Below are 22,857 nucleotides of genomic sequence, written 5' to 3'. Positions count from 1 at the left end.
TAGTGATAATCTCGCTTGCAAAGAGCCTTAGCATATTATGCTGAGGGGTGAAAAACATAATATGTACTACCCTTGTCTAATAATATTTCTTACATATTAGGGATGATGGTGGAGTAGTGGTAATGTCATTGGGCTGGTATTCCACAACTCAGAATCATAGAAGTTTTACATTGCAGGAGAAAGCCATTCAGTCTATTGTGTCTGCATCTGCTCTCCAAATAAACATCATTATCTACTGCCAATTTCCTGCTTTTCCCCATACCCTTACACATTACGTGTCCACATTACCCTCCAATGCTGTGAGGGCATGGGTTCCAATCCCACCTTGGCAGATAATGAAATTTGAAATAAATAAAAGTTTTAAATAAAAAGGCAACCTAATAGTGACCATTGCTGATTGTCACAAAAATCTATCTGATTCACTGATGACCTTCAGGGAAGGAAATCTGTCATCCTACCCTGGTATGACCTGAATGTGATTCCACAACACTCTTGGACATTAAATGCTGGCACAACTAGTGACACCTATGAATGAATGAAAAAAATAGGAATAGACCAGGACCAGAACAATGTGCTCACCGCCCACAGCCCCCCTTCCCCCCACCGCCTCAACTTTTGCATTTGGATCTGGATGTTTACTTTATTTGTATCATATCCAATCATTTTAAAAACAGGTCTAGAAATTTAAAAAGACACATAAGAGATACATTGTAAAGCTGATTCATTTCTTGGGCAGCAACTAAATATTCAAAAAGTATATTTTGATTTACATATATACTTTACTTTTTCTTTCACTTATTTTAATTGGCATTTCTTGTTTTTTGCATATCAGTGACATCGGAGTGTGTTTCTGTCCCTGTTTTATCTCTGTCTGCTCACAATGTGAAGGAAGGATGTGCATTGTAACTCCTGCGGGACTTATGGTTACAATGACAAAAACAACAGCAACAGTCTGTATTTATAGTTGGAGTGTGTTGCCACAGGAGCACACCGGCAGCCCAACTTGTGACAGCCCAATGTTTAAACTGCTCTGATGTCTCAGTTTTTCATTACACCCCTATTTATAGCGTACCTTTAAAGTATCAAAAACATCCAAAGGCATTTCACAGGAAAGCAACATTTGGCACCAAGCAACATAAGGAAGTACAAGGATGGATAAACAAAACGTTGCTCAAAATGGTTTGTTTTAAAGAGTGGCTTAGAGTAGATAAGAGCCAGAAGGGAGATTTAGGAAGTGAATTCCAGAGCTATGGGCTTAGGTAAATAAAAATAAGAAGGAGACAAGTAATGAAATGTCATTTCTTTGGATGTCTTTGGATCTGTGTGGAAACTAGTTCATGAACATTATAATCAACTTACATCTGGGTACCTTTTTAAAACTTGTGTCAATACAATTTGCTTCAAAATGTCAACATTTATTTTTAACTTCAGTTAAACTCTGTTTGGCATCTCAACTGAAAGTTGGCACCTGCAATCTGTAGCAATTCCTCAGTACAATGTGGGAGCGTTTGTTCAGATTTTTTGTGCTCAAGATTCTCAATTTGGCCTTGAACCCAGAACCCTCCGACAGTGCTACTAACTGATTCTCAATTGACATTAGTAGGAGGTCAGATGAACAAAATAGAGAATATAAAACATATTATTCTCCAGAGAGAGGGTGCCTTTGGCATCGTGCACAAGGCTGCAGTTTCTGTCTGTCATCTTCAAACTTTAGCAAAGAAAATGTGATTTGTAATTATAATGGAAACTGCATTTCATCAGGAACCACACCTCTTCCTGGAGTCCTGTTTTTCCTTTCTTCTTACCTCCCCTGGTGCCCGAATGATGAATGAAAGCAGGAAAGTTGTAAATTTCCTGAGCCTGTGTCAGTTCAAGCCAAAATATCACTTCCAATCACTTTAACCTAGATAAATTCTCGAGTTTGCTCCAAGTTTGCATTCTAATTTGAGGATGTCATAGTATTAGAGATCAGTATTTATGAAATTTTAGCCTACTTTGCCTCTCCACCAACACCCTTTCAAATACCTTGCTGTCAGACTGCTTGTGTGATATCTACTTTGGATAAGTAAGCTTATCTTCCTCGAAAGACTGAAATGACAGAGTGCTGTCATCATCAGCCTCCACAATAGATTGTCCTCTCTTCCTGCTGACAACCATTTTCTTAGTCTGTATCACCACCTCTAGAAAACTGTTCAACTTTTGTCAAGAATCTGTCACAGAATCATAGATGTTTTACATTGCAGGAGAAAGCCATTCAGTCTATTGTGTCTGCATCTGCCCTCCAAATAAACATCATTATCTACTGCCAATTTCCTGCTTTTCCCCATACCCTTACACATTATTTATGTCCAAATAATCATCCAATGCCCACGTGTATGCCTCATTTGAACCTGTCACTTCCAGGCAGTGTATTCCATTCTCTCACTACTCACTGTGTTAAAACATCTTTTTCGCACATAATGTACGCTCCTTTTGCAAATGACTTTAAATCTGTACCTTCTGGTTCTTGATCCTTTTAAAAGCGGGAACAGTTTCTCCTTATCTGTTCTATATACCCACTCATGATTTTGAAAACTTCTATCAGATCTCCTTATAGTCTTCTTCTCTCCAAGGAGAATAGTCCCAACTTTTTTACTCTCTCCTCAAAACTGAAGTTTCTCACCCTAAAACCATTCTTGTAAATTGCTTCTGCACTCTTTCCAATGCACTTATATCCAATCTATAATGTGCCCAGAACTGTACACAATACAAAAAGTGCCTATACAATAGGAAGACTTGCAGTTATGCGATATCTTACAAGTACTTTCCAAGGCATTTTACAGTCAATTAAATACTTTTGATAGGATCTGTGAAGAGAAATCAGTGTTAATGTTTTGGGTCCAGTGAGGAAGGGTCACCGGATCTGAAATGTTAACTCTGATTTCTCTTCACAGTGTGCTGTCAGATCTACTGGGCTTTTCCAACAAGTTCTGTTGTTTACCCTATCCACAGTTCTTTCAATTTTTAAATATTTTTGATGCTGTGTTGTCACTATAATTGTCTCAGCTCGCCCCTACCATTTGAACCATCATCACCTTTCTATCTAATTCCTTTAACGCTCTCCAGATTGGAGTCTCATCCATCAACTTTCACAAATGCTGGTTCATATAAATTCCGCTGTTTTAACCTCATTCCACATCAACTTCCAGTTGTTCATTGCCTTGTCGTCACTGATCTACACTGGCACCTAGTTTGCCATTGTCTCAAATGTAAAGAATCATAGAGTCCTTACAGTGTGGAAGCAAGCCATTTGGCCCATTGAGTGCACACCAATCCTTCAAAGAGAATCCCATTGTTACGACACAGGGTAAACCCTCCTGCTTAATTTGAAACAGCAATACAGAAAAGATTTATCATGTGCGGTAATCTATGAAAATTCAAGAGGGCGAGAACTATTTAAAGTAAAAATTAACAACTTTATTTCTTAAAGTATAATAGAGAATAATTAATTAACAACTATTTACAAATTCTTCCTCTAACTTATCTTTTATTTTCCCTTCTATAACACAAGTCCAATAAAACCCCTGATTAACATTTACCAAAATTCAACTTTTCAAAAAAATCAACCAGATGTTGAATCTTCTTTTCTTTTTCTTGGGGATTTCCGCTTCACAGATTACTTATCTATAAAGGTACCTTTAAGAGAGCTATTCTCTGGGCAGTCTGCAGATGTCATTAGCTTGGCAGTTCTCCACCCAACTGTTCTTTTTTCCCTGGTTTTATACTCTCAAGGCATAGGACTTTGTCATTTGCTTTTAAGATTGTCAATGTACTAAATTCAAACTTGATTGGAATTTGGCATATTTTGGAGTATAATTTAAACTGATTGGCCTAATTCAAATCTGTTTTATCATTTCCAGGCATCCAACTAATGTAACTTTTGACCAAGTGTTACATTGTTACTTTATTCAGAACACCTGTTGCTGTCAGATGGTTCTGCTAGCTTTTAACTCTCTTAAAGGTACAGTATACCCTCATCTTCATAACACCACCCAGACCCATCCCATTGCAGTAATAGTCTGCACATCCCTGGACACTATTGAGAAATTTAGCATGGCCAATCCATCTAACCTGCACATCTTTGGACTATGGGAGGAAACCAGAGCATCCAAAGGAAACCCACACAGATATGGGCAGAACGTGCAAACTCCACACGAACAGTCACCCAGTGATGGAATTGGACCCAGGTCCTTGATGCTGTGAGGGAACGGTGCTAATCACTGAGGGACCATGATGTCAAATTCAAGTGCCTTTATGTTCTTCATGTCCCTAATGCCACAGCCTTAGAACAAAATAGAACAAACCTCTGCTGGCAACGTGTTCCAGGCACCTACCATCCTCTGTGAAAGTACTTGCCACATTTATCCCCCTTAAACCTTTCACCTCTCACCATAACCTCTTGTTATTGAATCCCTCACCCTGGGAAAAGGCTTATCTGTATCTCTGTCTATACCCTTTATGATTTTGTAGATCTTAATCAGGTCACCCCTCAATCTCCTCTTTCTAATGAAAACAATCCTAACTTATTCAGCCTGTCTTCTTAGCTAGCACCTTCCATACCAGGCAATGTCCTCATAAAACTTCTCTGCACCCTCTCCAAAGCGTCCACATCCTTTTGGTAATTTGGTGATCAGAACCGTACAAAGTATTCTAAATGCGGCCGAACCAAAGTCTTGTACAATTTTAACATGACCTGCCAGCTGTTATACTCAATACCCCGTCCAATGAAGGCAAGCATACCATTTACCTTTTTGACCACTCTATCCACCTGTGCAGCCACCTTCAAGATACAATGGACCTGAACTCCCAGATCTCTCTGCTCATCAACTTTTCCCAAGGCTCTTCCATTTACAAGACAGTTCACTTGAGAATTAGACTTCCCAAAATGCATCACCTCACATTTGCCTGGATTGAACTCCATCTGCCACTTCTCCGCCCAACTCTCCAGTCTATCTATATTCTCCTGTATTCTTTGATCATACCCTTTGCTTTCTGCTACTCCACCAATCTTCGTGTCATCTGCAAACTTACTGATCATACCAACAGTACCCTCTTCCAGATCATTTATGTATATTTCAAACAACAGTGGCCCCAGCACTGATCCATGTGGAACACCACTGGTCACCTTTCTCCATTTCGAGAAACTCCCTTCAACTACTACTCTCTGTCTCCTGTTGCTCAACCAGTTCTTTATCCACTTAGCTAGAACACCCTGCACACCATATGACTTCACTTTCTCCATTAGTTTAATGCCTTACTAAAGTCTATGTATATGACATCTACAGCTGTTCCTACATCTATCAACTTGGTCACTTCCTCAAAGAACTCTATTAAGTTGGTAAGGCACGATCTACCCCACACAAAATCATGTTGCTATCACTGATAAGCCCATTCTTTTCCAAATACCTTCTCCAGCAACTTTCTGAACACTGATGTCAGGCTCACTGGTCTGTAGTTACCCGGAATATCCCTACTACCTTTCTTGTACAAGGGGACAACATGAACAACCTTCCAGTCCTCCAGCACCTCATCTGAGTTTAAGGATGTTACAAAGATATCTGTCAGAACCCCAGTTATTTCCTCTCTTGCCTCTCTCAGCAACCTTTGATAGATCTCATCTGGTCCTGTAGATTTGACCACCTTAATATCCTTTAGCCTACCCAACACATCTTCCCTCCTTATGTCAACATGATCCAGAGCAAACAAACGTCTATCTCTAATCTCGGCATGCATCACCTCCTGTTCCTCAATGAATACCGATGCAAAGTAATCATTGAGAATCTCACCCATTTTCTCAGGTTCGACACACAATCTTCCTTCCTTATCCTTTAGTGGACCAACTCTTTCTCTGGTTACCCTTTTGCTTCTTACATAAGAATAAAAGGCCTTGGGATTCTCCTTGGAATTCTGCTCGCTAAAGTTATTTCATGACCCCTTTTCGCCCACTTGATTCCTCATTTAAGATTGGTTCTACTCTCCCGATATTTATCCAGGGCCCATTCTGTTCTTAGTTGCCTGCACCTTATGTACGCTTCCCTTTTCCTCTTGGCTAGTCGCACGATTTTTCCTGTCATCCACAGGTCACGAATCTTGCCTTTCCTACCCCTTGCTTTCAAAAGGACATGCCTATCCTGCACGATCTTCAACTCATCTTTGAAAACCTCCCACATATCAAATGTGGATTTTCCTTCAAATTTCTGTGTCCAATTCACATTTCCCAGCTCCAGGCTCATTTTGATATAATTGGCCTTGGCCCAGTTTAGTACTCATTCCTTAGAACCACTCTCATCTTTCTCTGCAAGTATTCTAAAACTTACAGAATTGTGATCACTATACCCAAAGAAATCCCCCATTGCAACTTCTACCACCTGGCCTGGTTCATTCCCCAACAGCAGGTCCAATATGGCCCCTTCCCTTGTCAGACTATTGACATACTGTAGAAAACTTTCATGGACACTCCTTACAAACAGACTTCTGACACTAAGTGTATCCCAGTCAATGTTGGGAAATTAAAATCTCCTATCACCACCACCCTGTTGCCGCTACATCTTTCAATAATCTATTTACCTATTTGTTCTTCTATCTCACGCTCACTGTTGGGAGGCCTGTAATACAGCCCCACCAATGTAACTGTACCCTTCTTATTTCTCAGCTCCACCCATAATGCCTCACTACTCAAGCCCTCCATAGTGTCCTCCTTTAGCACAACCGTGATATCATCCCTGACAGCAGTGCAACTCCTTCCACCTCCACCCCTTTTACTTCCCTCCCTGCCCTGTCTGAAGCATCCATAATCCAAGCCCTAAGTTCATCTACTTTACCCACTATACTACTTGCATTAAAGTATATGCACTTCAGGCTGCCAGTTCTTTTGTGCTCATCTGCTCTCTGCCTACTCTTCCCTTTATTAATGCTATCTTCATGATTCTTACAGTCTCCAGTTTCCACCTCACTGTCTAGTAGTCTTCTCTTCTGATTCCCAGCCCCCTGCCACATTAGTTTAAAACCTCCCCAACAGCAGTAGCAAAAACCCCCCCAAGGACATTCTTTTTGCCAAAACTATTTCATGTCCCCCTTTTGCCCTCCTGATTTACCTCTGAAGTATACTCCTACTTCCTTTATACTCTTCTAAGGATTCACTTGGTCTATCCTGTCTGTACCTTACATATGCTTCCTTCTTTTTCTTAACCAAAGCCTCAATTTCTTTAGTCATCCAGCATTCCCTTTACCTACCTGCCTTTCCTTTCACCCTGACAGGAATATACTTTCTCTGGATTCTAGTCATCTCATTTCTGAAGGCTTCCCATTTTCCAGCCAGCCCTTTACCAGCGAACATCTGCCCCCAATCAGCTTTCAAAAGTTCTTGCCTAATAATGTCAAAATTGGCCTTTCTCCAATTCAGAACTTCAACTTTTAGATCTGGTCTATCCTTTTCCATCATTATTTTAAATCTAATAGAATTATGGTCGCTGGCCCCAAAGTGCTCTCCCACTGATACCTCAGTCACCTGCCCTGCCTTATTTCCCAAGAATATGTCAAGTTTTGCACCTTCTCTAGTAGGTACATCCACACACTGAATCAGAAAATTGTCTTGGACACACTTAACAAATTGCTCTCCATCTAAACCCTTAACACTATGGCAGTCTCAGTCTGTTTGGAAAGTTAATATCCCCGACCATAATCACCCTATTATTCTTACAGATAGCTGAGATCTCCTTACAAGTTTGTTTCTCAATTTCCCTCTGACTATTAGGGGATCTATAATACAATCGCAACAAGGTTATCTCCTTTCTTATTTCTCAGTTCCAGCCAAATAAATTCCCTGGATGTATTTCTGGGAATATCCTCCCTCAGCACAGCTGTAATGCTATCCCTTATCAAAAATGCCACCCTCCCTCCTCTCTTGCCTCCCTTTCTATCCTTCCTGTAGCATTTGTATCCTGGAACATTAAGCTGTCAGTCCTGCCCATCCCTGAGCCATGTTTCTGTAATTGCTATGATATCCCAGTCCCATATTCCTAACCATGCCCTGAGTTCATCTGCCTTTCCTGTTAGGCCCCTTGCATTGAAATAAATTGCTGGCCCCTCTTCTCCATGAGAACATTCTGCACTCTCTCTGAGACATCCTTGATCCTGGCACCAGGGAAACAACAAACCATTCTGCTTTTTCACTCTGGTGACAGGAACGTCTGTCTGTACCTCGCACTAGAGAATCCCCTACACAATTAATCTCTTGGAAGCTGATGTACACCTTGTTGCATTAGAACTAGTCTCCATACCAGAAACTTGGCTGTTTGTGCTTCCTTCCCCTAAGAATCCATCACTCCCTACATTTTCCAAAACAGCATACCTGTTTGAAATGGGTATATCCACAAAAGACTTCTGCACTAGCTGCCTACCTCTCTTACTTTCCTGGAGTTAACCCATCTATGTGCCTGTATCTGAGACTTTCCCCCCTTCCTATAACTGCCATCCATCACATACTATTGCTGTTGCAAATTCCTCATTGCTTCTAACTGTCTCTCCAACCGATCCATTCAATCTGATAAGATATAATCCGCAGTAACCCTTAAACTCTCTTTAAATTCCCACATCTGACAAGAAGTACATATCACTCTATTAAAGGTTATTTTTGCTCCTTCACCATCTACAGACCCAGAAAATAACACTGTTGTATTCCTCTACATACACTGCTCCAGGTTAAATTAATAGTTATGGGTTATATTTTAAGTTTAATCAAGAGACATATCTCCAAAAACATATGGGCAGAAAGGGGACATGAGATAGCTTTGGCAAATAGAATTAAGGAGAATCCAAAGAGTTTTTACAAATACATTAAGGACAAAAGGGTAACTAGGGAGAGACTAGGACCCCTCAAAGATCAGCAAGGCGGCCTTTGTGTGCAGCTGCAGAAAATGGGGGAGATACTAAATGAGTATTTTGCATCAGTATTTACTGTGGAAAAGGATATGGATGATATAGACTGTAGGGAAATAGATGGTGACTGAAAATGTGTCGCTGGAAAAGCACAGCAGGTCAAGCACAGCATGAGCCCGTCTTCGATTCTCTTGCTCCTTGGATGTTGCCTGACTTGCTGTGCTTTTCCAGCAACACATTTTCAGCTCTGATCTCCAGCATCTGCAGTCCTCACTTTCTCCACCAAATTGATGGTGACATCTTGCAAAATGTCCATATTATAGGAGGAGGAAGTGCTGGATGTCTTGAAACGCATAAAAGTGGATAAATCCCCAGGACCTGATCAGGTGTACCTGAGAACTCTGTGGGAAGCTAGAGAAGTGATTGCTGGGCCTCTTGCTGAGATATTTGTATCATCGATAGTCACAGGTGAGGTGCCGGAAGACTGGAGGTTGGCAAACGTGGTGCCACTGTTTAAGAAGGGTGGTAAAGACAAGCCAGGGAATTATAGACCAGTGAGCCTGACCTTGGTGGTGGGCAAGTTGTTGGAGGGAATCCTGAGGGACAGGATGTAGATGTATTTGGAAAGGCAATAACTGATTAGGGATAGTCAACACGGCTTTATGCATGGGAAATCATATCTCACAAACTTGATTGAGTTTTTTGAGGAAGTAACAAAGAGGATTGATGAGGGCCGAGCGGTAAATGTGACCTATATGGACTTCAGTAAGGTGTTCGACAAGGTTTTGCACGAGGATTAGCAAGGTGAGATCTCACGGAATACAGGGAGAACGAACCATTTATATACAGAACTGGCTCAAATGTAGAAGACAGAGGGTGGTGGTGGAGGGTTGTTTTTCAGACTGGAGGCCTGTGACCAGTGGAATGCCACAAGGATTGGTGCTGGGTCCTCTAATTTTTGTCATTTACATAAATGATTTGGATACGAGCACAAGACGTACAGTTAGTAAGTTTGCAGATGACACCAAAATTGGAGGTGTAGTGGACAGCGAAGAGGGTTACCTAAGATTACAACAGGATCTTGACCAGATAGGCCAATGTGCTGAGAAGTGGCAAATGGAGGTGCTGCATTTTGGGAAAGCAAATCTTAGCAGGACTTATAAACTTAGTGGTAAGGTCCTTAGGAGTGTTGCTGAACAAAGAGACCTTGGAGTGCAGGTTCATAGCTCCTTGAAAGTGGAGTCGCAGGTAGATAGGATAGTGAAGAAGGCGTTTGGTATGCTTTCTTTTATTGGTCAGAGTATTGAGTACAGGAGTTGGGAGGTCATATTATGGCTGTACAGGACATTGGTTAGGCCACTGTTGGAATATTGCGTGCAATTCTGGTCTCCTTCCTATCGGAAAGACATTGTGAAACTTGAAAGGGTTCAGAAAAGATTTACAAGGATGTTGCCAGGGTTGGAGGATTTGAGCTACAGGGACAGGCTGGACAGGCTGGGACTGTTTTCCCTGGAGTGTTGGAGGCTGAGAGGTGACCTTATAGAGGTTTACAAAATTATGAGGGGCATGGATCGGGTAAATAGGCAAAGTCTTTTCCCTAGGGTCGGGGAGTCCATAACTAGAGGGCATAAGTTTAGGGTGAGAGGGGAAAGATATAAAAGAGACCTATGGGGCAACTTTTTCACACAGAGATGATACGTGTATGGAATGAGCTGCCGGCGGAAGTGGTGGAGGCTGGTACAATTGTAACATTTAAGAGGCATTTAAATGGGTACATGAATAGGAAGGGTTTGGAGGGTTATGGGCCGGGTGCTGGCAGGTTGGACTAGATTGGGTTGGGATATCTGGTTAGCATGGATGAGTTGGACCGAAGGTTCTGTTTCCATGCTGTACATCTCTATGACTCTATGACATTAGTTCCAGTCTGGTTCAGGTGTAGATTGTCCAATTTGTAATAGTCTCACCTTCCCCAGAACCGGTCCCAATGTCCCACAATTCTGAACCCATCCCTCCTATGCCATCCCTCAAGCCTTCTCCTGCTTTACAACTTCCCACATAAACTCTGGTTTTTAACACTGACCTCATGATTTTCACTTCACTTTCCTCCACCACTGACAAACTTATCTTCAATTACCTAAGTCCTATTCTCTTAATTTCTCATCCACGAACCTCTTCATTTTCTTCCCGACTTTCAAATCTTTCCAGAAGGTGTACCTTCTTCAGCAATATCCAGGGTGAACATTTTGATGAGGGAGTTACACATATTTATCTTTTGGACAAGACTGTAAAGCAGACAGATCAAATTCCAAAAATTCATCTCTCCAATTTTCCTTTCAATTAACTTTGCTGAAAGAGAAAGTTGGACTGTATAATGGGCAGTTTGTCCAAATGGTTCACTTTGCATTCTATCAAAATGGTAGAATGGGGACATGGTTAGCACTGCTGCCTCACAGCACCAAGGACCCAGGTTCAATTCCTGCCTTTGTTGACTGACTATGTGGAGTTTGCACATTCTCCCCATGTCTGTGTGGGTTTCCTCCAGGTGCTCTGGTTTCCTCCCACAAGCCAAAGATGTGCAGGTTAGGTGAATTGGTCATGCTAAATTGCCCAGAGCCAGGGGTGAATATGAGGGGTGGGTTGCTCTTCAGAGGGTCGGTATGGACTTGTTGGGCTGAAGGACCCATTCGGGCATTAGCCCTTCTTCAGGAGAAGGGCTTATGCCCGAAATGTTGATTCTCCTGCTCCTTGGATGCTGCCTGACCTGCTGCACTTTTTCAGCTCTGATCTCCAGCATCTGTAGTCCTCACTTTCTCCTCCCTGAAGGACCCATTTCCATACTGTAGGTAATCCAATCTAATCAAAAGTTAAAATTACCCCCCCAAAAAAGGTGTTGAATGTGCTCAGTATCCAGTATTATCTAATTGTTAAGATGAAAGTCCTGATCTGTGTTTCTTCATGCAGTGCTTTCCAAACCATTAAGAGAGGAACTGTGTTGAAACAGCTCACTAATCTTATATGTCACCATGATAAGCCTCACATAGGATGGTTGGAGTCCATTGAATGGAACTGAAAGTACAAGCCATCTATTACTCTCACATTGCAAATGCCGTTGTTAATAATAAAAATATAATTAAAACTTGGCATAACTTTGTGCATTTTCCTGATTATAAGTGTCATTAAATAATAACTGAATCATTATTTTTCTCAAAGTAGATTTAATGGCTCAAAATTGGTTGAAGATTTTGGTCTCCCTCGTAGTAAATGGAGCAACTATAATGTTGCATTTGGACTTGCCCTATAACTTACATCACCAGAACAATGCAAGAAATGCATACTCATGTTATTCTGTTTCTAAGTGGCTCGAAGACGAATGATATTTAATGAAAGTCAATTTTCTATTGATGCCATATTTTCTTGAGCTCAGTTGAGGGGAACACATTGAATAGAAAAAAATGAATTTGATCTTTATTCCCATTTAAGTACTTTACAAAATTTCGTTTCAACATTACACAGTTACCTTCTGAGCAACATCTTCCTTTTTAAAAAAAAGGCATATATAGCCTCCTTATATTGTCCACAATGTGACTGTGAATCAGGTACCAAGAAACACACCCATGTCCTTCCATGTACTTATAAATGTTTTATTACATTGGGGCTATTGCAAGAAATCATTTGCAAACCTCTTGAGTAACATGATTCCTAGTTTTTGCTTAACTTAACAAATTAAAAATTATAATGACAATCTCTCTTCGTTATCAATAAAATTATTACAAACATCAAAATAGCTAATTGGTGCTACAACTTTAATATAAGTTCAATTTTATTATATTTGAATTATTCCTTTAAAACAAAATCATTTTTTAACCTTAATCAGGAAAGAGTTGTTTGAACACACTGAATTTTCTAATTATGTTTGATTGTTGTTTCCTTTAATCAAAATAGATACGATGTTTTTAAAAAACTTATTTAAAAAACATTCATTTTCACTGGGTTTCTGAGAGAGTGTTGAAGAGTCATTCATTCTTGTCCGAGGTACAATTTCTAAACCCTTGTATAATTTATATTTTAAAGTAAAAATATATAATTGCATTTTATGAAATAGTATTTTTCTGAATTTTTATCACATGGTGAAAATATTTAATCCATAAACATTATAAACATAAACAGCTATAACCTAATGAATAATCATGAAAGCACCAGGTGCCCTGGGAACAAACCACAGTTGAATACAATGGTCCATTAAACTAATTGTATTTACATCTTTACCGAATTGATTTTAACTAATTTTAGTGTATGGTAAATGCAGACTAGATTTTGGAGTGTGAACTATTCGCCATCGGACGGACACTAATTCACAAGTTTGTCACTTAATATGTCACAATATCAAAGTATAAATCCAGGTGTTGATAAATTGTTCTGTGCTTAGTGTCATATTCGCATGAGCTATTGTTGTCATTTTGTGCGAGCAGGACAAAAATATAAACTGAAGCGGAAAATTGATAACAATTAATGTTTCATGTTGCTCAGTCTCACCATCCATAGCTATTGCTAACTGGAGTAAACTTGAATCGTCGAACATGGCTGAAATATTTCCAGTAATTGTTTGAACCAGTATCTGCCACCTTTGCATAAATTACATGAAAACCAGGAAATTTGCGAGAGGATTGGATTTTAAAAATTCGTGCATGATGCAAATTGGAGGTAGTTTTCATTTTTTATTGGAGTATTGATGTGCACAGTACCGTTCCGCAGATATGCCTGCGTTATGACAGCAGCGTTATGTCGCTTTCACGCGGCTCCCAATTCGATTGTTGGGTTTCTTTCAAGCCAGTGTGACATCGCCCGCGGTGAAATAGCCCAACACGTCCAAAAAATGTGACATTGGCTTCCTCGGAAAAAAACACACAACGCCCTACTTTTGAATGTGTGCGTGCATAATTTATTGCAGTCGTTAAGAGTTTGTCAAAGGAAAAGTTGCGGACGGTGAGGGTGGCGACCCCAAGCTATGTTGCGGGCAATGAATGAAATTGAAATATAGTGTGTTTACAGCAAACACTTGTTTATTATGACTCGCGCAGAAATATGTTGATGAAAAGTAACCACGAGCTAAGAGCCCGGCAAATGCAGAGATGGGAACTAACGCGTTACCCTCATTCCTCCCCGTGTTAAAGATTGCTCGCCGTCGGGCTGGGACGGATGACCAACAAAGCTGCAGCTGGAGTGCGCGCGCGCTGTCGGGAATGCGCCTCGCAGGGGCAGGAGCGCGCAGCGGGTGCTGGTGCTGCACAGCAGCAGCGCAGTGACAGGGAGACTAGCCTGACTGGGGATGGGAGCGGCCGGGAGCGGGAGTAGCGAGTCCCGGCTTGTTGTTGCTGCGAAGCAGCGCTGAGGGCTGGGGGAAAGCAATTGGAGACGGAGTCCCTCTCTACCTGGCTGGGGGTGGGGTGAAAGAGGAGGGGATGTGATTGCAAGTACTCTGAACCTTTTTTTAAACAATAACAGCAAGGAAAAGGATTTTTTTTTGGGGGGGGGAGGTTGGGGGTGAAAAAACCAACCTGACACAAAAGCAACATTCCCTGGAACTGGTGGATGATTTGAAAAGGAGGTTCGGGCGATTTTGCAAGGATCATGCAGGCTTTCCCTGAGGGCGAATGTTGAGTGAAAGAGCAGGAGAGAGAGAGAGGAAACGAGGACACTCAGTACCGGCTTGATGATGGGCGACGTGACAGAAGCGAGCAGGGAGATGAAGAAGACCTTCATTGTCCCTGCCATCAAAGCGTTCGATCACTTTGATTTCTCCAGAGCCAAAATCGCCTGCAGCCTTTCGTGGCTGGTGGCCAAGGCTTTCGGGACAGGTAGGTGGACGGCGGCGGCCGTGGAAGCCTCCCCGTGTCCCGGCTGATGGATGCGGGCATTTGCACAGTCAGTGGCGGGGAATGCAGCAAAGAGACAGGCCGGCCCTCCCCTTCCCTTTCCACCCTTTCTTTCCATTCCCTCCCATTAACAGCCGACAAGCTGCTCGGCCTCTTGAATACCATCATGAAGTACTGTCCCCCTCCTCCATCAAATAGCCCCATTCATTTTAGTTTTGTAAATGAGGACACTTTCTTCGGATTTTTATTGATGTTTACCAATTTAATCTGAATTCAGAATGAAGTACACGAAGTTCACTAGTTCCTTCCCCAGAAGGGAAACGGAGAAGTCTGAGTCCCTATCTCAATTTTTAACAGCAACTGAAATGATATTTATGGCCTGACACAGGGCGAAAAACAGCAATTCCCTCCCATCGTCGTTCTCCATTACTGAACAAATACAGTAGATTATTATTGTTAATTTAAGGATTTCCAAGCATGCCCTGTACACGTATTTATTTGTATCTTTACAGTTCAGACAATAAACTGCGGTTGTTTGCAAAATGTTCCTGCTAAAACAATCATTGAATGGATTAAATATTTAAATGCTTTAAAATACTTGACAACTTTAGAATGATGCATTGATCCAGATAAATTTTCCTCAATTTCCCAATTAATATATTGTAAATATATTTTAAAATACTTTTTTCATTTGTATCTATTTTGAAATATTGGTTGTGCCTCAACGTTGCAAGATCAGGTCAAGGAGAGATGTCCCAGTGTTTTTTTTAATGATCTGCAGTCAGCAATCCTGGCATCCAGAATCTAGCTTCATTTGTAGGCTTGGAGTAGCTGGTGGTGGGAATTGACCTGTTCACTTTGCACAATGTTTCTCAGCTGATTGGTTGGTTTAAAATGTACAAAAGCTGCATTATTTTGAAATCTCAAATGAAATAGAGCCAGCTGATAAGTCCATGTGGTTGAACAAGAGCTTGGTAAACATAATCACTTGTTTTGATGGGTTGATTGATCAGTCTTATCAGTTTAATGCAGTGGGAACATAAATTATTATAAATGCATTGATTCAATCAGTCTTCTAGCAATTGGCTTTGAAGCAGATTTCATGGTGATAACAGAAATTTCCTTTGCTACTCAGAAGCATGTGCTTCTGTGTGGAGAGGGAAACTGTGAAGGCATAATAATTTGATGAAATTTCCATCTGTCAAATATATATTTGCATATCATTCTCTTTCTTTAGAATCAAATCTGGATGACTGTCCCATGATATTTTAAAATTTGCATGATTTTCATCAAGATTGAAATGTGTTGCATTTAATTGTTTAAAAAATCAAATAGGGAGCTATATTGTATTTGTTTGAATTTGTTATGAAATTACTTGTTATTATGATATAGTAAGTTTCTACATGTAATCTTTCAATTTTTCCTCAATTCTTTAATTGTGCGTTAAAAACACTTCATGAATTCTCACCACCTGACTTTCGGCTGGAACTAATCTGATGTAGTTGAATAGTGGTTGATCTTACCCTTGACACAATAGTGTCTTTAGCAATTAGCAAGAATTTAGTTTTATCATATTTAGTAGAAAGTGAGGACTGCAGATGCTGAAGGTCAGAGTTGAGAGTGTGGTACTGGAAAAGCACAGCAGGTCAGGCAGCATCCAAGGGGCAGGAGAATTGATGTTTTGGGCCTAACATTGATTATGTTGTCTGGAATAAGCTCTTCCTAATGAAGGGCTTCTGCCCGAAACGTCGATTCTCCTGCTCCTCAGATGTTGAGGAGCTTTTCCAGCACCACACTCTCGACTCTGGTCATATTTTTAGAATGAATTCCACCACTCAGACTTAGAATCATTGAGCCATGAGCATATTCTTGGTAAGCACAGCACAAGGATGCTAGCTCAGATAGAAACTTGAGTCAAAAGTTTAGCGTCTAACTAATTTATGTTCCCCACTTTTTCAAAAAAAAATTATGAACCAAACGTCTTCAGCAAGATTTGACTAGTGAAATAGGAACAGGAATGATTTTTTAATCTCTTAAGCCTGACATATCATTTCTTAATCTATCACCAGTTTAAATATGCCTCTTATTAGTAAGGTAGTGAGACCATAGGTTTGCTAATACTACTTGAAGATATTTACTAGAGTGCAAATAAAACCAGGTGATATTTTACTTTTTTCTGTGTCAGTATGAATCAATCGTTAGAAGATATGGTCACTAATATCCTTTAGAGAAGGAAACTGCTATCCTTACCTGGTCTGGCCTATGTGTGACTCCAGACCCACAGCAATGTAGTTGACTCTTAACTCTTGACTCTGGGTAATTAGGGATGGGCAATAAATGCTGGCCTAGCAGGTGATGCCTTCATCCCATGAATTTTTTTTTGTTTTGTTGACATCTCATATTTTTAAAAATACTTTGAAATTCAATTCTGATAAACAAGTCACTTGGCCACATTTCAGGTCAATGCATGGTTCCTTATCACTTGTGAGCAGAGAAAAAAAAAACACTCCCTATCCTCTAAACGTGCAATGTACTGAATTCACGATTCCTTTCAATCCTGGGGCCTAAGTTTGAATTTGCTGGGATGTTTCGGTTTCCTGTTCACTCTGTGTGAACTAATTCACTCTTGTCCTAGTCATTGTGTAGTATAACAAAAAGCCACCTGTTAATTTGCATTAAATCCTCATTTGTATAGACGGTAAAAATGATTGCTGTTCGAAACACTTTGGTATGTGTGCTTTTCTGCAGGTTTATATAATAGGAGGTCCTTCTGATACAAAGTAATTGTGTGTGTGGGGGGTTGATGGGACTGAGTCTGATATTGAACTCAATTGGAGATACTTTCTTAGTTACTCACTGCTGCATCGTGAAGACTCGCTATTTCAGCTGATCCCAACAGACAGACAGACGGGCAGTTCTAATTTTGCAGCTCAAATTGACTCCATTTTGTCAGCAAATCAAGAGTGGCATTTCATGTGGCTGCCTGGCACCACCTCCACTATTGGTGCAAGCCCATGGCAGACAGTAGTCACCAAGTGAGAAGCACATAACATCACCACAGGAAATGACATCACCAACCAAAGAAACCCGGACACACATAGAAAGCAGGAATCGTGTGCAGTGTTTCGCCTGACGCCCACTGAAGATGTTACCTAGTAGGGTGACTAAACGTCTGGAAATGAACCTTCCAGTTCAGTGAGCAAGCCTACATCCAGAACCTCAACCTGAGCTACAAATCTTTTCAAAACTCGCTAAGCACATAACAGACAATGACAAAGACAATACTGTAATCATGGGTACTTGGCTCTTATATGGACTGGACAAATCTAATTGACAAAGATAGGTAGTTTTGGAAGATGAGGCAGAGTTGATTGGGGAACTTAAGGTGAAGAATCCCTAGGGGACAGGAGAAGCTGGAATCAGATGTAATGGTGTTACAATTGAGTAAAAGTAACTACAAAGACATGAGGAAGGAGCTGGCTAGAGTTGTTTGATTGAAAGGGGAGCCGAGCGGGGAAGACAGCAGAGCAACAATGGCAAAAGTTTCTGGGGTTAAGTTGGGAAGCACAGCAGAAATTCATCCCGAGGAAGAAAAAACATATGAAGGGAAGGGCAACACAACCATGGCAGACGGGGGAAGCGGGGACAGCATCAAAGCATAAGAACAAGCATACAGAGGGGGACTGACTCTATGCTGGCTGGTATTACAATCAATAGGTTACTGTTAGTTTCTGCTTCCTTTTTTTTGGAGGGGGAAACCTGATTCCTGAATTGGTTGAATTATTTAGCCAGTTTGTTAACTGGCATTCCTTGTAGTGAGGATTGATTGTTAATCTCCTGATGCACATAATGTGTTTCAGGTGTAACTCAGTTCACATTAGGGGATTGTTGTTTCACTAGCTGGTTACAGCCTGTGTGTTACTCTTCTCATTTTTTTAACTTTTTGAGAAAAGTAAAATGTGGATTTTATGGTCGGGCTTAGCCCTAGGACTCTAGTTTTCTTTGTTTTTTGTATGTATCCTCACTGCTTTTGGTGTTTGGCCTGTGCCCTTGTAGAAGACATACATTTCACCAGAGGAGCTGTTCCTGTGGGGAGGTCTAGCCCTGAGACTGGGCCTCTGAATATTGTACACCTGTGTGTGTGCTGGGAGGTGAGCACTTGCTGTATCCTGGAGTTTAGGAGAAGACCTTTGCTTCAGGAGTGGACCAAACCCCTGTGAGTTACCTGCACCTGTACAATGTACTATGTTTCTGAGAGTGGGCCTGGTTTTCCAAGGCTGGGCCAGGACTCCATGGAGACTGAAAACCTGTGTGCTGTGGGGTGTGCATTTGCTACCTTCAGGAGTGGACCCTGCCCTTGGTTGCGGACGCTGTTTTTAGCAATGGACTCTGCAGTTTGGAGTGGACTCTATTTCTGACAATGCACATTGTATACTGGAGTGGACTCTGTTCCTGGAAATGGACTCTATATTTTGAAGACTCTATAGATTTGGACTGTGTTCCAGAAAGGACTCTGTTTTTCGGTTGTTTTTTGGTAATTTACTGTATTGTGTTGTTTGTTGGGTCTTGCGTGTCCCTGGGCCTGGCAGGTCTTACTGTGAGCTGAGAGGCTCATGGGTCGTCCTGAAAGCTGTCACCCCGAGAGCCGGAGGGTGGGTAGGCCATCCTGTGAACCTGAAGTTGGTAGGCTGTCTCGAAAGCTGGAGGGTGGGTAAGCCACTCTGATGCCAGTCGCCCCGAGAGCCAGATGATGGGTAGCCTGTTCTGAGTGCTGTCGTCCCGAGAAGGGCTAATCGGGATGGGCTGTCCTAGAGGTGGTCGAAAGGTGTGTCAGAGCAGCCGAGAGCCAGAAGGTGCATAGGGGCAGGCTGAGATCTGGAAGGCTTGTGAGCTCCCCTGCATGCTGTCATCCCAGGGAAGGGGACAGGCTGTCCTAGAAATGGCCGGAAGGTGTGTCAGGATAGTCCACTGGCCGGATGGTGCATCTGGGTGGGTGAGAGGCCAGTGATACATAGGGGCAGACCGAGAGCCAGAAAGCGGGTAGCTGTCCTCAGCACTGTCACCCAGGGCAGGTACCGGGGCGGAAAATGTGTTACTAGAAAAGCCAGCCGGTCAGGCAGCATCCAAGGAGCAGGAGAATCGATGTTTCGGGCATGAGCCCTTTTTTTAGGAATGAGGAGAGTGTGCCAAGCAGGCTAAGATAAAAGGTAGGGAGGAGGGACTTGGGGGAGGGGTGTTGGAAATGCGATAGGTGGAAGGAGGTTAAGGTGAGGGTGATAGGCCAGATTGGGGGTGGGAGTGGAGAGGTCAGGAAGAAGATTGCGGGTTAGGAAGGTGGTGCTGAGTTCGAGGGTTGGGACTGAGACAAGGTGGGGGGAGGGAAAATGAGGAAACTGGAGAAATCGGAGTTCATCCCTTGTGGTTGGAGGTTTGCTAAGCGGAAGATGAGGCGCTGTTCCTCCAGCTGTCGTGTTGCTATGGTCTGGCGATGGAGGAGTCCAAGGACCTGCATGTCCTTGGTGGAGTGGGAGGGGGAGTTGAAGTGTTGAGCCACGGGCTGGTTGGGTTGGTTGGTGCGGGTGTCCCAGAAGTGTTCTCTGAAACGTTTCGCAAGTAGGCAGCCTGTCTCCCCAATATTGAGGAGGCCACATCGGGTGCAGCGGATGCAGTAAATGATGTGTGTGGAGGTGCAGGTGAATTAGTGGTGGATATGGAAGGATCCCTTGGGGCCTTGGAGGGAAGTAAAGGGGGGGGAGGTGTGGGCGCAAGGTTTGCATTTCTTGCAGTTGCAGGGGAAGGTGCCGGGAGTGGAGGTTGGGTTGGTGGGGGGTGTGGACCTGACAAGGGAGTCACAGGGGGAGTGGTCTTTTCGGAACGCTGATAGGGGAGGGGAGCGAAATATATCCTTGGTGCTGGGGTCCGTTTGGAGGTGGCGGAAATGACGGCGGATGATATGATGTATATAGAGGTTGGTGGGGTGGTAGGTGAGGACCAGTGGGGTTCTGTCCTGGTGGCGACTAGAGAGGCGGGGCTCAAGGGCAGAGGAGCGGGAAGTGGAGGAGATGCGGTGGAGAGCATCGTCGATCACGTCTGGGGGGAATTGGACCGGGGCGGGCTGCCCCAGAGATGGCCGAAAGGTGCTGAGGGTGGTTAGTGAAGCTGGAAGTGACCGCTGTCACCCCGGGCGGGTACTGGGGCGGGCTGTCCTAGACTTGGTCGAAAGGTGTGTCAGGACGGACCGAGAACTGGAAGGGGCATGGGGTGAATTGAGAGCCAGAAGGTGTAGGGGCGGACTGCCTTAGAGTGGCCTGAAGGTGGGAGGGACGGTGGCTTGCTGGGTCTGTATTGTCTGCACTTTTTTTTTATGTAACTGGATTGTCTTTTGTATAAAGGTCATTGTTGCTGTCTCTTTATATTTGAAACTGGGATTTGTGGTTTGTCCTCATCTCCCTGTAAACTGGTTGAACGGTAAGGTTTGGGGCCTAGCTTTGCTGCTCCTCTCCCTTGTAAAATTGCTGTTGTATACAGCTGTAGATGTTAACTGTTTTTGTAAACTGTTTTGTAATTTGTTTAATAAAATATTATAAACACAAAAAAAAGAAAAAGCATACAATGTGATGAATATTAGTGGGAAGCCTTTTAAAAACCAGCAAAGCCTTAAGGTAGGAGAAGATGAAATATGAGGGTAAGCTAGCTAGTAGGAGAAAGTGAGGACTGGAGATCAGAGCTGAAAATGTGTTGCTGGAAAAGCGCAGCAGGTCAGGCAGCATCCAAGGAACAGGAGAATCGACGTTTCGGGCATAAGTCCTTCTTCAGGAATCTGAAGAAGGGCTTATGTCCAAAATGTCGATTCTCCTGCTCCTTGGATGCTGCCTGACCTGCTGCGCTTTTCCAGCAACACATTTTCAGCTCTAAGTGCGCTAGTAATATGAAATAAGATAGCAATAAAGTAGCCAGTAATCAAGCACATGTCAAAACAGTTTTACTCCTGTCACTTCAACTCTTTTTCCCAAACGTGACTAATTGCTTTCAATTCCTGGATAAGTTTGTCTTTGTGCCTTAATAGCTTATTCCAGTGTTATTGTTACTTCCTTGGTGTGTAACAGCTTATCTCTTTTCATTCTTTCTTTCAATCCATGAACAGTTATTATAAACCTTTTAGAACTTTAATATCACAAAGGGGGTCAGGGATTACAGGGAGAAGGCAGGAGAGTGGGGTTGAGGAACGCATCATCCATGATTGAGTGGTAGAGCAGACAGAATAGGCTGAATGGCCTAATTCTGCTCCTATATTAGCAGAATCAAAAGTAGGCACCTAATGTGGCTGCCTGGCAGTTCCCTTACTTTTGATACAAGCTCATGGTTTCATGAATTTGTAGAAGGTTGTTGTGACTGCTTCCAGGAACAATGCATTGATGGATCAAATTGGGAATAAATTATTTGTTTTCGGTCTATTGGTGTGTGATGAGGCAGGTCATATAATTTGTTATCTCATAGTTAACGGTCCTTGAATTCCATACTATGTTTGAGAGCAAGATACTCGTGTCAAAAACAATATTCTTGATTTTAAACACAATCACTTACATGGGCATAATGAGAGATAAAGTTGTTGGCGGGAATACTGTGCAAGGTATGGTGGAAAATCCACGTAACAACTTAAATCTCCAACCAATTTATTCCACTTAAGAAAAGCACAAAGGATCTTTTCATGGCTTAGAGAAGTTAAGGGCAGTATGAGAGAAGTGGAAGAGACATAAAATGTCATGAATGATGTTAGCAAGCTTAATGATGTTTAAAAGCTTCAGAAACCTGCAAAGGGCATCTAAAAGGTTGTTTGAAAAGGAAAAATTAATATGGGAGCAAATAGCTAGGATTATAGAAACATTGACAAGTACATAAAAAAGGAAAGTACCTAAACTAAACATTAGTCCCTTAGAAGCAGAGACAGAAGAAATTACCATGGAGCATGTGAAATTGGCAGTTATATTTAACAAATATTTGAGTCTCTTTACAGTCGAAAACGCAAATTGTATAAAATCAGAAGGTAACTAATGGGCTAATATGATTG

General features: G+C 42.1%; 1 protein-coding gene across 2 annotated transcripts in view; it reads left to right on the top strand.

The window, feature by feature from the left end:
• Positions 1–14,155: 14,155 nt before the first annotated feature.
• Positions 14,156–22,857, top strand: part of camsap2a (calmodulin regulated spectrin-associated protein family, member 2a) — a 183,932-nt gene continuing 175,230 nt past the window's right edge. For both annotated transcript variants that reach the window (XM_072573836.1, XM_072573835.1), the window contains exon 1: positions 14,156–14,771. In XM_072573836.1, the coding sequence (XP_072429937.1) occupies positions 14,627–14,771 (145 nt within the window). In that variant the 5' untranslated portion in view covers positions 14,156–14,626. The remainder of the gene's footprint in view (positions 14,772–22,857) is intronic.

Source organism: Chiloscyllium punctatum, chromosome 7, assembly GCF_047496795.1.
Source record: "Chiloscyllium punctatum isolate Juve2018m chromosome 7, sChiPun1.3, whole genome shotgun sequence".
Lineage (NCBI taxonomy): Eukaryota > Metazoa > Chordata > Chondrichthyes > Orectolobiformes > Hemiscylliidae > Chiloscyllium > Chiloscyllium punctatum.
This window is presented reverse-complemented; position numbering and strand designations above follow the sequence as displayed.